Source organism: Anas acuta, chromosome 15, assembly GCF_963932015.1.
Source record: "Anas acuta chromosome 15, bAnaAcu1.1, whole genome shotgun sequence".
NCBI lineage: Eukaryota > Metazoa > Chordata > Aves > Anseriformes > Anatidae > Anas > Anas acuta.
In genome coordinates, this window is record NC_088993.1 from 8,933,528 (window position 1) to 8,947,886 (window position 14,359).

The following is a 14,359-nucleotide window of genomic DNA, read 5'->3' on the forward strand; positions in this document are numbered from 1 at the left end:
TCTAAGCTGACATAATTAGAACTAGGAAATGTAATAGCGGTATGTTAAGATGTACTTTTGCAACAGGAGGGACAGCCTGCACCCAAACTAGAACAGTTAACCACAGGAGTAGTCTGACCAGGCAGAGTAGTCAGGAACTGCTTAACGCTAAGCTTTGTGCTTGATGCTGGATCCAGGTTAAGTGAAGTACGTGAGGCAGAGAAGTCGATTCTAGATCAGTTTGGACTCCAGCTGCTACTGAAAGGGTGTCTCTCAGAGCGTGAACAAATATTTTTGGTTTTCTCTTCCTAAACATAATCACCAAATGGTAATCACTCCTCCGGAAAGCTGATCAACTGACACCAAGATTCAGCTTGATTTGAAAGGGTGCTCAGGAAGCAAAGTGTAACTGACTCCATGGGGCACGTTGATAAAACCTAGAAAAAAATTTCCCCATGCGTGACAGAAACTAATACCTCTGCAACAACACTGATGCTGTCGAGTATACACACAGACTTTCCTCTGATTTTAGGGGAAAGCAAAAATTTGGTTTTAAAGTTTTTTTGTTTTTTTTTTTTTTAATAAACTTGTGGGTAAAGTTCTTCCAAAGTGCTTTCCAGATCTGATATCCACACCAAACTGCCCTGGCTCCTTGCCACCTTCACTTTTGATATCACACTCAGACGAAGAACAGCCTCTCTTAACATAATTCCCCTGCCTAACAGTCTTACAGTGTTCAAACTCCAAAAAAGAACACTCACAGTGCTCTAACTCACTAAAAATGCTGAACTTCTAAATCCTCACCTTTTTCTCATGTTCTGATATCAGTAGAAAGAATAAAGGCAGTTAATACAAGACATTACAGACTGTAATTAAGCTATACAGAATTTAAATTATTTGAGAAAATATTTTTGTATGTGTTCACCTAGGTGGAAGTTTCATCTAAAATCTGAACATGCCTCTCAAGGATTTTGAATTACTTTAATCTGGCTGACCTGGCCTAAACTTCTAAGGAATGATTTTTTGCAAGTGCATCCATAATGTACAGGATTTGCACTTCCTCTTCTTACTCGGGCAAGTAAAGGCAGTCTGGCATTCATAGGACTCACTACATGTCCACATCTTGAAAGATGCTCTCGTATTTTGTGTAGTCAGGACAAATGCTAGACCATTAATAATGTGATTAGACTAGCATATTTTCAGGCATGTTTCAAAGCTTCATTTTACAAATAAATACCACGGGAAATACACTTCAATTTAATTTGCTCATACAATGACCGTACTTTAGAACAAGAGATTGTTCCGAAACTCTAAATTTCTACTGTGAGGGTATCACAAAATTAGGTGAAACACATGTTGCATAAAAGAGCAGACACACCAACTCCTGCTCCCATACTAGCACAGAATCTTGAGAAGCGGACAGAAGCTGTACTTCCCAAAGAAAATAGTTCTGAGATTTCTATCTTAAACAAAATTTTGCTATGATTTCAGACACACCAAATACACACCTTTACCTCAAAGCTCAATGAAGCACACCTCTGCTTTCATGGCTGTGGAGACCATGAGCATGCTGAGCTGTGTTCTTGGGAAGGTCAAGTACCAAGCTTCCCTTTGTCCTCTCCCACCATAGCAAAAACTATTTTTAATTTCAGCTATTACAAGTCCTTTTCCCAAGGAGCTCCATGACACCTGAGCAGCTTTTGTATGATCTATGGTAGGAAGATAGAAAGCAGACGCAATGGCTTTGGTTACACTGGAAGATTTGCATAGCATAGAAGGTTGTAGCTTCTGTGTTTTCCAGTAGAGCATTTTCCTTGCCCTTGAAAAGACAATTCGCATTCCAAACATGGATAATAATTTGACCCACTAGGTTATGGAGAATCATTTAACCTCTGGAAAACCAAAGTTAAAAATTCAGGGATTTCTGTGGCCTGAACAACCCTACCAGCATTCTGTAAAGGTTAATTTTTGCAATTTCTCAGATGCACTTTCAGCTCATTCCAAAATGAAGGTGATTTGTAAATAATAGCTTACAGACTATTTTTCTACTGTATTTTTAGATAGAGAAATTAAGAGATAGAACGGTAATTTGCACCAGATTGTCAGGAAAGAGCCTTTGTATTGAGGCAGATTCCCATGACGGTTGGGCTTTTACAGAGACAGCTCTTCAGCTAAGTAGTTGAAGTGATAGTGGTGTTAACACAGCAAACATTGAGGGCACACAGAGATAAATTTGCTTGCTTGACCCAGTAGTCAATAATGATGCAAAGCGACAAAAGACTTAAAGATGGATTTGATTAAGATAAATTTGCAAACATAAGTCCTCTCCTTTTGGAAACAGTCCTGAGGTACTTATAAATAAGCAAATGGGGAGCTGGCAGCATTGCCAGTCAAAGGTGATGAGCTCACTCCTAAGGCTTGAAATGGATAAATGTAGCTTCCTTTAAAGCCGTAATGGTTCTCTACACTTTCACATTAGAGTAGTGCCTTGGCTGCTTATAAAAAAATCAAAAAAAATAACAAAACCACAACACCTATAATGCTAATTGGTTCAAATGATGACTAAGGCAAAAATTTGTAGAGTCTGTAAAACTCAGGGTCCTTTCACTAACATTTGCGAACTGTGTGTTCTCTTCCTCTCTTTTTCCCCCACACACTTACTGTACTGTTTATTTAACAATTTAAGGATTTTGGAGAACTCAACCCTAAAATTTTATTTACACAAAACTCCTCTTAGTATCACTGAAAAATTAACATCTAAACATTTTATTAAAAAAAAAAAAAAGAAAAATAGATAACCTGATCTTTTTGATGTACTCGTACAAAGTCTGCTTCTGTCATCTCAAAACATATAAATACCTCAGCTAAAAAAGTTATGGGAATCAGTAATCTATTATCAACTTTATTTTTAACTTTGCCTGGCTTTGACTTTCATGTCATTTGGGGAAAAAAACAAAAAAAAATTCCCCTCCCTCTGGTATATTTAGTGTTACACCATACAATTTATAGCGACTCCAGATGGAAAAGGCTTACCCTCACTTGTTTGCTAGCATGAAGATAAATATAGTCCCCATTTCCGGAGAAATAAAAACAACTATTCCTCCAAAACACTTTAATTTTATTTTCAAATTCATTTTCCCATACTTTTCTGAAAGTAGCAGCTTCTTCTGCTTCTTAATGATGAGGAATCATTAAAATACTTAGTTCGAATTCTTTCAAAATACCAAACACAATAAAACTAAGAAAACCAGGAAAGACACATGAAGACATAAAATAGTAATAAAAGTGTGAAAATTATACAATATCTAGTAAGTTTTTATTTTTATAAAATGAATATTTTTAGGCCCAATTCTAGACACAGGCTCAATTAATCTGACTTCATATACAGTTTTCCTTCTATTAGCACTAGAGGAAAAAGGCCTTGGTTAATATTTTTTCATTGGCAGCAAGTAAGACCCCATCTTTATGTCTTATGGGTAGCTCTAACAAAATGAACTGGTCCCACTGGAAATAATGGAGAAATTTAAAGAAGAATTTCTTAAATTAACGCTCAAAGAGCTTTACACGAGAAATTAATATATGAAAGATATCATCTATTTATACTTTGTAAAACAAGGGGCTCTTCAACGCTGGTGCCGGCCATCCTTCCTGGTTCTGGAATTCTATCTAAAAATGAAACAGACAAAAATGTTTTCACACATCTGGAGAACCAAACGTGTTACTTTCTACATTATGAACTTTGATATAGAATATCATCATAGGAAGCCCAAGCGACTTTATAAATATATTTTTTCCATACAACTGTATGAGATAAGAGCTTTGCATGACAAAAGATTAGATTGTAGACAGCTTCAAATCTGCTTTAGTAAATCAATGAACAGAAACATGAAATTGCACAATCTGTATCAGGATACCCCAGTCTTTGCACCAGTTTATTGGAATAATTATTCAGCAACATAAGCAAGACAATTTTTAATATGAAAAGCAAGATAGATGTTAGATACAAGACAGTGAACCTTGTGTAGATGAATGGACTTGAATACCTTAGTATGCACCCTAGTTAAAACAGCTAGGTAGTTAGTATTTTAAACACATTTCAGGGAGTATTTTAAACCCACTTCAGCTTTTGTGTCTCTACTAACATTCCATAAACACATGCAAAAAGTAATTTCAGACTATAGTAACTTAGAGGTTAAAAATATTACAAGTCAACTTTTATATGTTTGTTTAGTTAAAAGTGCAATGTGCTGTCATGCCTTATGATTAATCCTGTCTTGTAACCAACTCTAAGCAATTTATCCCTATGTGAAATTGTATTGGAGTCAACAGGGCAAGATGACCATGCACAAGTTCAATTTTGAAACCGAGGCACAAAGTTTTATTCAAAAATCTTGTCTAAGACTTCTCTATAGTACTGAATTTATTTACAAAAGAAAGATAGGAATAAGAATTTTCTAACAAGAAAATTACAGTTACAGCAGTTTTGGCATTGAAATTTTACTTCTTCAGCCCCCCCTTCTGGCAGAAGGGTAACAATACTGTATCCATGAATTAAGAAAAGGTGCTTATTCCGTACTTTTCTCATGCTTCTTAGATGTTGTAATAATATCTCAGACCTCAGTTTTTTTGTTGTTGTTGTTGTTTTTTTGTTTGTTTGTTTTTACACAAAAGTAATAGATGATATTACTATTACTAGTAACATGATAGTACTCAATGGCCCAAATTCCCACAGAGTAGAAAGTGAAGTAATATGCCAAGCAGATTCTTTTAAGGAAAAAAAAATAACTACTGATCCCTTTCATTCTATAACTTAGGCAGTATTAATACTAAACCAGCAAAGAGCAGACCAGAAAGGGAAAAAAATCTATCAGTGTTCTACTGTTGAGAAGTGAAGTCAAAGTGAATTACATGCGTAGAAAACATTCATGCCCAAATGCAGAATTGAAAGCTAAAGAATTAAGAATGTTCTATAGAAATTAAGTTAGAACAGATGGGAAACAAAGAGATATGCCCACTATTTAATATATTTTACTGAGAATTTTGGGTTAAATTCCTATATTAAATTCCCAATGTGATAAGACTATCTCTACCTTACCCTTTCCAAATTTGCAACAGCGTAAGAAGAACAATCTGGCCAGTTTAACTTTTAGGAAAATGGGAAAACAAATTGGTAGATGAGTTTTGTGATACTGAGAATCAGGTTATTGATATATTCTGGACGTTACCAGCAACTGCAGCAGTAAATCTGTTTCTAAAAGCATAAATGGCATATCAGATATTCTACCATCTATTAATTAGCACAACTGTTCAATTTAAATGAGTTTTCAGTCTTTAAGAGTCCAAAAGACTTAACAGAATAAAGCTAAATAATTCCCCTTCCCTTTAGTAGCTAACACATAGCTACAGCTACTGCAAGGTAACAGGAGCTTCACAGTACCTTGCACTGCTGAAAATTTATCCAGGTTTTGCCATCTCCAATTTTTAAAAATGCCTTTTTAAATAACGTATCTTTCCATATTAGAATGAAAGCTCAACTGCTGACACATTCGAAGACCAGTCGAGCATTTCTGAGGGCAATCAGGTTTGTATTCTGTACAAGCTGTCTCATTAGCTTACCAGCAGAAGAGAAGCAGGCCTAAAAGCTTGTTTAAGTTGGATGCTTATTCAAAGGAACATACAGAGCTAGTTTTAGAAATCAATTAATTGGATATAGTAGGCCTTTTCTTAAACAAATATACGAGCAACATTTAAGGTCAGGTCACAGAGTTCAATGGTATTTTGAGGTGTAAACACTGTTCTACTGAAGATTTTTATTTTTATAAAAAAAGTCTCAGTTCAAAACATTCCTTGCCCGGAGAAGGATGTACCCTGCGTCCATCTGCATGATTATGTAGTTATAGGCACAAGTATCTCATACAAAATCTAGTCGCAAACCAAACTTCTGCAAAAATGACTGCATTCCCACACCTACCTTTTTGATTTTGCTCAGTAGGTAGTTTGCCGAGGTTCTGCCTTGGATAACTCAGTAAAGACCCTTTCAGGATACTCTGGGTACTTTCTTCTTTACCACCACATAAGAAATGAGATATAATTCCATACAAGAGAGGTCTGCTCAAGACAGAAAAGTAAAAGCAGCCAATGAAATATTGAGCACTAATAAAACCACCCTTTCCTCCTCAGTTCTTAGACCTTAATGTTCACTCTTAATGTATGTTCAGATGCCTCTAATTATTTAAATACATTATGCCAGGTGTAATTATATAAAGAAGCACAGACCTAAGCTCCCTCTGAAGACCACCGCTCTCCCAAAAAGTTTGCATTAAGAGACACTCTCAACTAAACTCCAGATCACTCCTGTAGGGTGAACCAGAGCATGCTTAGCACATGAACACAGAGCCACATTCCCACTGATGCAATACAGAGGATTGCACCGGAGCCCACAATACCACCGCATACCCCACACTTGACTTTTACTAAAAGCCTGAGGCAGATTCTTTGAGACCAAACTAAAGAGACCCATTGGACATGTTTATACCTGCTTAACACCCTATCTCATGAAATAGTTGTATCAGAACACTGTGAATTTATATCTAATCTCAGCATGTGCTATCTTTTTATTGCTCTACAAATCAACTTGCTGATACGCACAGAACATGTTTTCTGCTTCTGACTGAAGGAAAGACTATAGCGCTAAGAGACTTGTTGTTTGGTATGCAAGTACACTAGCTGTAAAATGCATTCTATAGCACTTGTAGAATTACTCGTAGTTTGGAGTATGTTTGAAAATGGCCCTCTGTTTGACACTGTGAGTTTGAACCCAGCATATTAGCTGCATATAGGCATGTGATACAGTCACATTTCAGTTGGTGAGAACATTTATATGCGATTCACACAAACACTAAGGGGAAATATATGCAGAACAAAATACACTGTGCATTCCAAAATCAATCCTTACACTGATTTTGCATTTGCATCTTCAACGATGTTCAGCTCTTTGACAAGAAACTGTCTGTCCAAGGGCATTTCAGGCTGGCCAGCTTCTGGAAAAGAAATTTCCCCACAATTCTTAAGACTGGTAAAAAAAAAAAAAAAAAAAAAAAAAAAAAAAAAAAAAAAAGCATCACCAGTTAACTTTTCGACACTACTCATGAGACTTCAAAAACATCAGACCACTCACCTCAGTTTCAGACTATTTCTCTCTAACCCTATACAGTAATTTCAGGGAACACAAGTATTACTGTTTCATACTAATATAATTTAAAATGGCATATTACCGGTTTAGTCTTCACTCTAAAGGTAGATCAGAAAAGTATTAAAGTTTACAGTATAAAGATGAATTAATCAGGCAAATAACTTCCTCTAAAGAAGTACTGTTGTTAAACTGATTCCATCCATTAACACATAATGTCTCCATTCCCTCTTCTCACTGAGATGAACCTTTGTGTCTGTAATTTTAATAGTATGAAAACGTCAAATTCTTATATAGCAAACGCAATTACCACATCTAAGCCCGATTACAAAACTGCAAATTTCAAATACAAATTAGCAATAGGTACAAGCGTAACTACATGCCGTACCACCTAAATTATAGCTACCATTTAAATGTTGTAGCTCTCAGTTATTAGTATTTTAGCACAGCCAATAACAATTAACTGCTGTTGTTCAAAAATAGGGTCCTTCTTCATATCTTTTTTTGTATGTAAGGATTAGATTGTAAAGACAATGACGATTAGATGTAAGGACATCTAATCACATTTCTCACAGTTTATACACAGGAACTGCTGTAATCCAGACTATCAACTACTTTAATAGATTAGTTTAAATTATTCTTCAAAGATTATTTTTTAATTGCAGGATTTGATATTTTTATTTCATCCAAATGCCAATGAGAAAATTGTGATACACACTTTAAAAACAGTTAGCCATTCTCCAGTACAAAAGCAAGATATTTTGGTTTTGCAGGCTGCTAGCAAACTTTCTTGCTCTTGCATCAACTGTTTCGTCAATGTAAATACTATTTACCTCAAGGATAAGCCGCAAAGAACATGTTTTCTTGAAAACTAACGGGATGACTTGGCTTACTGCTGCAAATAAGGTGGTGGAGAAAGCGTTCACGGGTTACTTACTTCCAGGGAAAGAAGAGATTGTGCACTTCGTTCCCACCTCTTAATTCCATAGTGCAATTACTCAGTACATCACAGTGACACCCCAGCACAGCGGAGACAAAGCCGACCCCCGGCCCCCTACCTGCGGTGAGCACCGACGCCGTGTACTTGTACTTGTTGTACTCCAGGTACTCCCGGACCAGCTCGTTGATGAGGAGATTTTCACGGGACAGCGGCGGCCGGGGCTCGCTTTGGTCATCCAGCGCGTGAAAAACTTCAGCTCTGATGTTTGCTCTTATTTGCCCGAGGACACCTCTTTTTTCCAGCGCCTCCTTTAGGGCTGTTACCACAAGAAACCAGTGGACATAAAGCCAGGCGCGTCCCGGGACACCCACTCCCACCCCACCACCACAGTTCCAGCACGTAAGGAAATTAACAGAAGATACCCGTACCCGCGGCTATACCGCTCCTACCAACACGGGGACCGTTACAGATAAAAGCAGAGCCCCCAAACACGCCACAGCCCCCGCTAAAGCCCTCAGGGCACCCTCAGAGCCCTCACGGTACCCGCCCCGCCCCCACCTTGTTTCAGCTCCACCACCGTCGCCATGGCCCCCACCGTAACACCCCCCCCAGTGCGCATGCGCAGCGCGGCAGCGGGGGGACAGCAGCCTGGTGGTCCTGCCTCATGGCGCCCGTCAGCCAATCAGGCTGCGCGGTGGGCGGGGCGGGGCCTTGGGGTGGCGAATGGCGGCGGGGCGGTGCTGCCTCAGGCGCTGGCGGAGGAGGGCCGGAACGTGGCGGCTGAGGGGGGGTCTGGGCGCCGCCCGCCTCTGAGGGAGCGGGGATACTGGCAGGTGTCCTGTGTGGGGACTTTTATTTTATTTTATTTTATTTTATTTTATTTTATTTTATTTTTTAAATCCTTTTATTGAAAATAATCTATTTTAATTTCGAAGGTTGTCAATGTTTTCTCCCTTTATTAACAGGGAGGAAAAAAAAAAGTTTCCCCCTGATAATTTTTACACTGCGTGTCTCAGAGATGAACCTTTCATTAAAGGGCTCATCAAGGCCGAACTTTTAACTGAAGGCTTTTGCCAAAACGCTGCTGGACGCTGCGGGTTTTGCGTGCACAAGGTCTTTCGTGTGCCTGCTTTGTGCAGAGGCGTGCATGCGTGCCTCGTGTTGCTGTGAGGAGGTGGCTGTTTATTTTGCAAGCGAATGAAATATTCCCCAGGGAAATGCTGTCAGTGTGGGCGAGCTCCCTGGGCTTGTCATGGTCTAGATGGAGCAAAGCCTGCCGGGCTTGGGGGAAAATATGAGTCGTCTCAAGCAGCAAGCCCCTAAGGCCTTTAAGGAGTGCCAGCTTGTTTTTTTTTTATTTTTTTATTTTTTTTTCTTTTGCCAATGTTTCTTCTTAAAGCAAACATTTATATTCAGAGTTTCCAAGGAATATCTGAAAGGAAGCACAAAATACAATTCAGAGAAAAAAGATTTTTGAGTTAATGGTGAAGTTAACCTGCTCCTTTTGCACAGCAGCCACCTGCAGCAGTGACTCCACAACAGGGCTGCTGTGCGGCCCCTTCAGGGACAGATAATTTTCTGCTGTACCACTTTAGCTATAAGCTTATATTCTGTTACCGTACACAGAGTATGTGTAAAAGTGTAAGCTCTTAGAGGCTGTGTTATCCATTTAGATTTTTTTTTTTCCAGCTTAGTGTGCTATTAATAGTGCTATTAAAAAGGTTCTTCCAGCTTAACCACTGGAGCTCCTACCCTGTATTGACTGTCAGAGCTATTAATGTTTATATGTGCTGTGACCACACCAGAGAAAAACTGTTCCTTACAGCCCAGGGGCAAGAGGATAACACATGGGGGGAACTATGACTTAACTTTTTGCACAGAAGATGTTGCGAGCATCAAGGCATCAAAACAACAACCCACCAATGTATTTAATAGGATTTTGAGATAAATTTAGAGAATGTACAAAACAGGACAGAAATTCTTAATTAAAATTAGTCAGGGGAATGAACGTTTATCTGTTCTCTTGCAGTACTGTAAAGATTTGAACATGGTATGAACTAAGGCACGGGTTAAACTGGCACGTTGAGTATAGCTTCTGACACCCATTTCTTGGTTTTTCTTTCTGAAAACCATTTATTGGTTTTGATCTTTCTGTGGTAATTCTCTTCATCAGGGGATATGTGACCTCGGTGTGGGCTGAACGCTGCTGCTTCTGGTTCTTGGCCTGGCATCCTGGGAGTGAGAGAGCTGAGACAGACCAGAAATGCTGCAGGTGGACCGGCAGTCTGGCCAGGGCTGATGATGAGCGAGCACAGCTTTGTTCCATGAAAGTGTGCAGGTGAGTACAGAATCAACCTATGATAGTTTTTTTGTTTGTTTGTTTTGGTGTGTGTGTGTGATGCCCGATTTTTACACTAGTCCCATGAGACCTGTCTCTGTGTGAATAACTTCTCTACTTCCACAGTTGCTGTGGACACAAAAGAGCATTTTAAATTGAGGTTCTTTATGTAACTTGTGTAAGGAAACTTCAAATGTTGGTGCCCCTTTTTTTCATACATCAGTGTATGATGCCATTTCTACACGTGGGCCATCCATGCTCCAGCAGGTCTGTTCTGGTACACTAGCCTGTCAGCTGAGCATTGATGCCGCGAATACATGTTTAACCGATGGGTTTTAAATCAGATATAAGGCGTGTGGAGGGAACCAGCTCCCATGAGGACTGGTTGAGGGAGCTGGGGATGTTTCACCTGGAGAAAAGAAGGCTCAAGAGAGACCACATTACACTTTACAGTGACCTTAAAGGAGGTTGTAGGTCGGGGCAGGCTTTTCTCCCAAGCACCAAGCGATGAGACAGAATCACAGAATCACAGAATTTCTAGGTTGGAAGAGACCTCAAGATCATCGAGTCCAACCTCTGACCTAACACTAACAGTCCCCACTAAACCATATCCCTAAGCTCTACATCTAAACGTCTTTTGAAGACTTCCAGGGATGGTGACTCCACCACCTCCCTGGGCAGCCCGTTCCAGTGCTTAACAACCCAAAGACGAGGGGAAACGTCCTCAAGTTGCGCCAGGGGTTGGATTTTAGGGGAAATTTATTTACTGAAAAGGTTTCTCTGCCTTCCCCGCCCTTCCCCTCCCCTCCCTTCCCGCCGCCCGCCCTCGGCCGAGGCGGGGCTGAGCAACGCGGCCGGGCGGCGCCGCCGGGGCTCGGCATCCCCGTGACCGCGGAGCCCAATCGTGGTGGTGCCGGGCCGAGCTGAGCCGTGCTGAGCTGAGCCGAGCCGTGCCGGGCCGTGCTGCTGGGGTGCCGCCGGCCGGGCACGGCGAGGTGCGGAGGGGGAAAGCGCAGCGCTGCGGGCTCCATGGGGATCGAGAGCTTGTGCAGCGCCGATGCCTCCGAGCCCTTCTGGGTGAGCCGCGGGGATGGGATGGGACCGGCTCGGCTCGGCTCCGCTGGGCTGCCTGGTGCCGGGCGGGGGGCGGCAGGGCCGGGGGCCGCCGGTGTGGGGCCGGCTGTGGGGCTCGGGGAGCTCGGGGGGACTCCGGTGGTGCCTTGGGGCTTGCAGGGGAGCAGCCCCCCGGCTCCGGCCACCCCCGGCTGGACGTGCAGTGGCAATAACCGCCCGCATGGACGCTCACAGCCGGCTGGAGCGGCACGCGGGGTTGTGAAGGAGGCCAAACATCGGCTCTCCGTGCAGGTGCAGTTGTAGCCCGCTTGCGGAGCGATGTTTTCAGTTTTTCTTAAGAAACGGCGGTGAGCGGTGTGCGGATGTGGCAGTGCAGGTCTTGCTCCTGTCGAGGCACCCAGTGCTGGCAGCAGTGCGGCCCCTGGGAGGGCAGAGGGGTGCTGGAAACCCTGCTCTGGAGGAAACAAGGTGTGTGGACAAGCAGGTTGCGCAGAGGAGGGGAAAAACATGGACTTATTTCTTAAACGACACCCCTCAGAATGTAGAAAGCAAAATACATGCACAAAACTTGGGGAGGGGGGGCTGCAGAAGGTGGTGTGGGGTAAGAGAAAAACACGTGGTCTTTCTTAGACTGTTCAAAAAAAACTTTTAATGTTTTTATCGGGTATTTGCCAAGTGTATTGGGCTAATGGGATACTTTACTGGTTCAGTAAAAGATATCTCAGAAGATAGCATTGCATTATTTATCTCAAGAACTGTTAAAATAGCACTCAGCAAATATTAGGAAGATCGTTTGCACCTCAAGGTGTTTAGCTTTTCCAGCCCACCAAAAGTCACCTTGTTAACCAACTTCTATGTTGTTTATGTTGTCTCAGCTAGTTTCCAGGTTTCTCAAAACTGGCTAAGTTATGAGCTGCTATCAGATATTCCTTCCTCTCACTCATAGAACAAGACCTTTTTATTTGAAGTGTCTAAGACAGTAGAGGTTTCAGAATTCTCTTTATGGATAAATTTACTTGAGAGTAGTAGTCTTGTGAAAAAGAGCTGCATTGAATTGTGGAATTGAAGCATCAGGTAGGAGCAACAACTAGACTTACTGTGTTCGAAATGTCTAGTTTGCCTAGGACTTCTGATTTACTGATTGTTTTGTTATAAAAACAATTAAAATAGTTGTATGTAATACAGCCATTTTTGATGGTTTTGGTATGTTGTAATTTCTGCAGAGCTTTTTTACTAGCTGCTTTGGTTTCCAAGAATATAGATGTCATTGTGATTTGTCATCCTTCTCCAAACCACGTGGAGTCTGCCTTTCATTTCTTGAGCAAAAGATCCTGTGGGTGTGGTTGTTTGATTTCTGGATTCTTCTAATCCTGCAAAAAAGTGATTGTGGATTCCAGTTGGTGCGAGATGTGTCTGGAAAAGTATTCTCCTTTGCTGAACTTTGCTTGTTAACATCTTGATGCAACAACAAAGCAGATGCATTGTTCCAAGTGGTGGGAAGGGTGGAAATGCTAGTAGTGGTGTTTATGGGTACTCTGATTACAGTTTATGGAATTTCCATTGTTGCTATGATTTGTTGATGTTGAAGTTGTAGTGGATTTCCAGAAAATGCCTGTGCGTATGCTGTGTTTTATGGGACTTCCAGGTACCACCTATGCCTGTGCTACTGTCTTTCCTGTCTTGAGGAGTGCTGCACACTTCCGCTTTTCAGGGCTGGGCCACATTTATAATAGCTGGTGACACAGATATTTGCATTCTTGTGGTGAGCTATGGTCACATCAGCTGGGCTGAGGCCCCGCTACTTGGAGGAGCGGGATTTCCTAGCACTGGCAAACCCAGTTTGTTTCAGTGAAGGAGATGCAGCTTCTCTTAATTGTGGTGTTGAGTTTGGAACAGCTCAGTTGCAAATTGTGGGGGACACTTCACAGGTAGAAAGGACCTACCGCACCTTTAAAAACCGTTATGCTAATCTTCTTAAGCCTTGCTGCCCAGGATTTTTCTTGTTGCACACCTAAGGAATGTTACTGTTGGATATTCTTGTCTGAATTAAACAGACTTTTTATTTAATACTCACTCTGAAAGGTCTACAGCCCAGTCTGCTATCTTCTTCAGGCCTTGTTTTCCTCTTGCTGTTTAACCCATCTTTGGTACCCGGCATGTTAACTTTCACCGCAACCAGATTTGTGTACAGAACTTCGCTGTTCCTTGCTATTCTTTGAACCAGGCTCCCTTTTTGGAAGCATGCTGTTTCGTCCTTGCTGTCTCCCCTAGTGTTGTTGAATATCTCACTGCAAGGATTTCATTTGTAATACAAAATTACTGCTGTGTAAGATGTTGAGGATACCAAACGCTTTAAAAACAAAACAAAACAAAAAAACAACACAAAAAACAAACCACTGAAGAACCTGTGGGTTAGGGGTAACATTTTGTAGTACTTGCATTTCAGTTCAGTGACTTTAAGGGCCTGTTTAAACTGGAAAACTTGTGTCCTGCAGTGCTGGGATAGCTTCATCTAGAGTATCAAAAGGATATATGAGTGCAGTCTGCCTTGCTTCAGTACTAATGTGCAAAAAAAAAAAATGTTGAAGGGTTGAAGAAAGCTATCATTTTAGATAACCAGGATGGTAGTTAAGGGAGGCCTTGAACTTAACGTATATTTTTGCTCGCTGACCTAGCAGTGTGTGTATATATTTATGCACACTTGCATGATCTATGGTCTCAGTGCAGTTACATTCTGAAATAGTCTGCTGGTTTTCCTCTGAATACAGTTTTGAGGTAGCTTCAGTTTTTCAGAGCTTGTAAGCTATGTGGTATCTGTTTATGTCTGTTTATGTCTGCA

General features: G+C 41.1%; 2 protein-coding genes across 7 annotated transcripts in view; one reads left to right on the plus strand and one right to left on the minus strand.

Annotated features, from left to right (window-relative positions):
- Positions 1 to 3,080: 3,080 nt before the first annotated feature.
- CEP20 (centrosomal protein 20) lies at positions 3,081 to 8,807 on the minus strand. Of its 3 annotated transcripts, XM_068699143.1 has the most exons (5): positions 8,667 to 8,806; positions 8,227 to 8,424; positions 6,935 to 7,019; positions 5,951 to 6,087; positions 3,081 to 3,645 (listed from the first exon to the last, which is right to left on the minus strand). In XM_068699143.1, exons 1-5 carry the CDS (start codon positions 8,725 to 8,727, stop codon positions 3,569 to 3,571), a joined length of 558 nt encoding a protein of 185 aa, XP_068555244.1. In that variant the 5' UTR covers positions 8,728 to 8,806; the 3' UTR covers positions 3,081 to 3,568. The 3 variants fall into 3 exon arrangements, with proteins under 3 accessions (XP_068555244.1, XP_068555246.1, XP_068555245.1); XM_068699145.1 differs by lacking the exon at positions 3,081 to 3,645 and having other exon boundaries at positions 6,935 to 7,051; positions 8,667 to 8,807; XM_068699144.1 differs by lacking the exons at positions 3,081 to 3,645; positions 5,951 to 6,087 and having other exon boundaries at positions 6,931 to 7,019; positions 8,667 to 8,807.
- Positions 8,808 to 8,827: 20 nt separating this feature from the next.
- ABCC1 (ATP binding cassette subfamily C member 1 (ABCC1 blood group)) overlaps positions 8,828 to 14,359 on the plus strand; it is a 61,330-nt gene continuing 55,798 nt past the window's right edge. For 3 of the 4 annotated variants that reach the window (XM_068699129.1, XM_068699131.1, XM_068699130.1), the window contains exon 1: positions 11,281 to 11,523. In XM_068699129.1, the coding sequence (XP_068555230.1) occupies positions 11,476 to 11,523 (48 nt within the window). In that variant the 5' untranslated portion in view covers positions 11,281 to 11,475. Of the gene's footprint in view, positions 8,942 to 10,281; positions 10,447 to 11,280; positions 11,524 to 14,359 lie in introns of those variants that run through there. The other variant, XM_068699132.1, reaches the window with a different exon arrangement.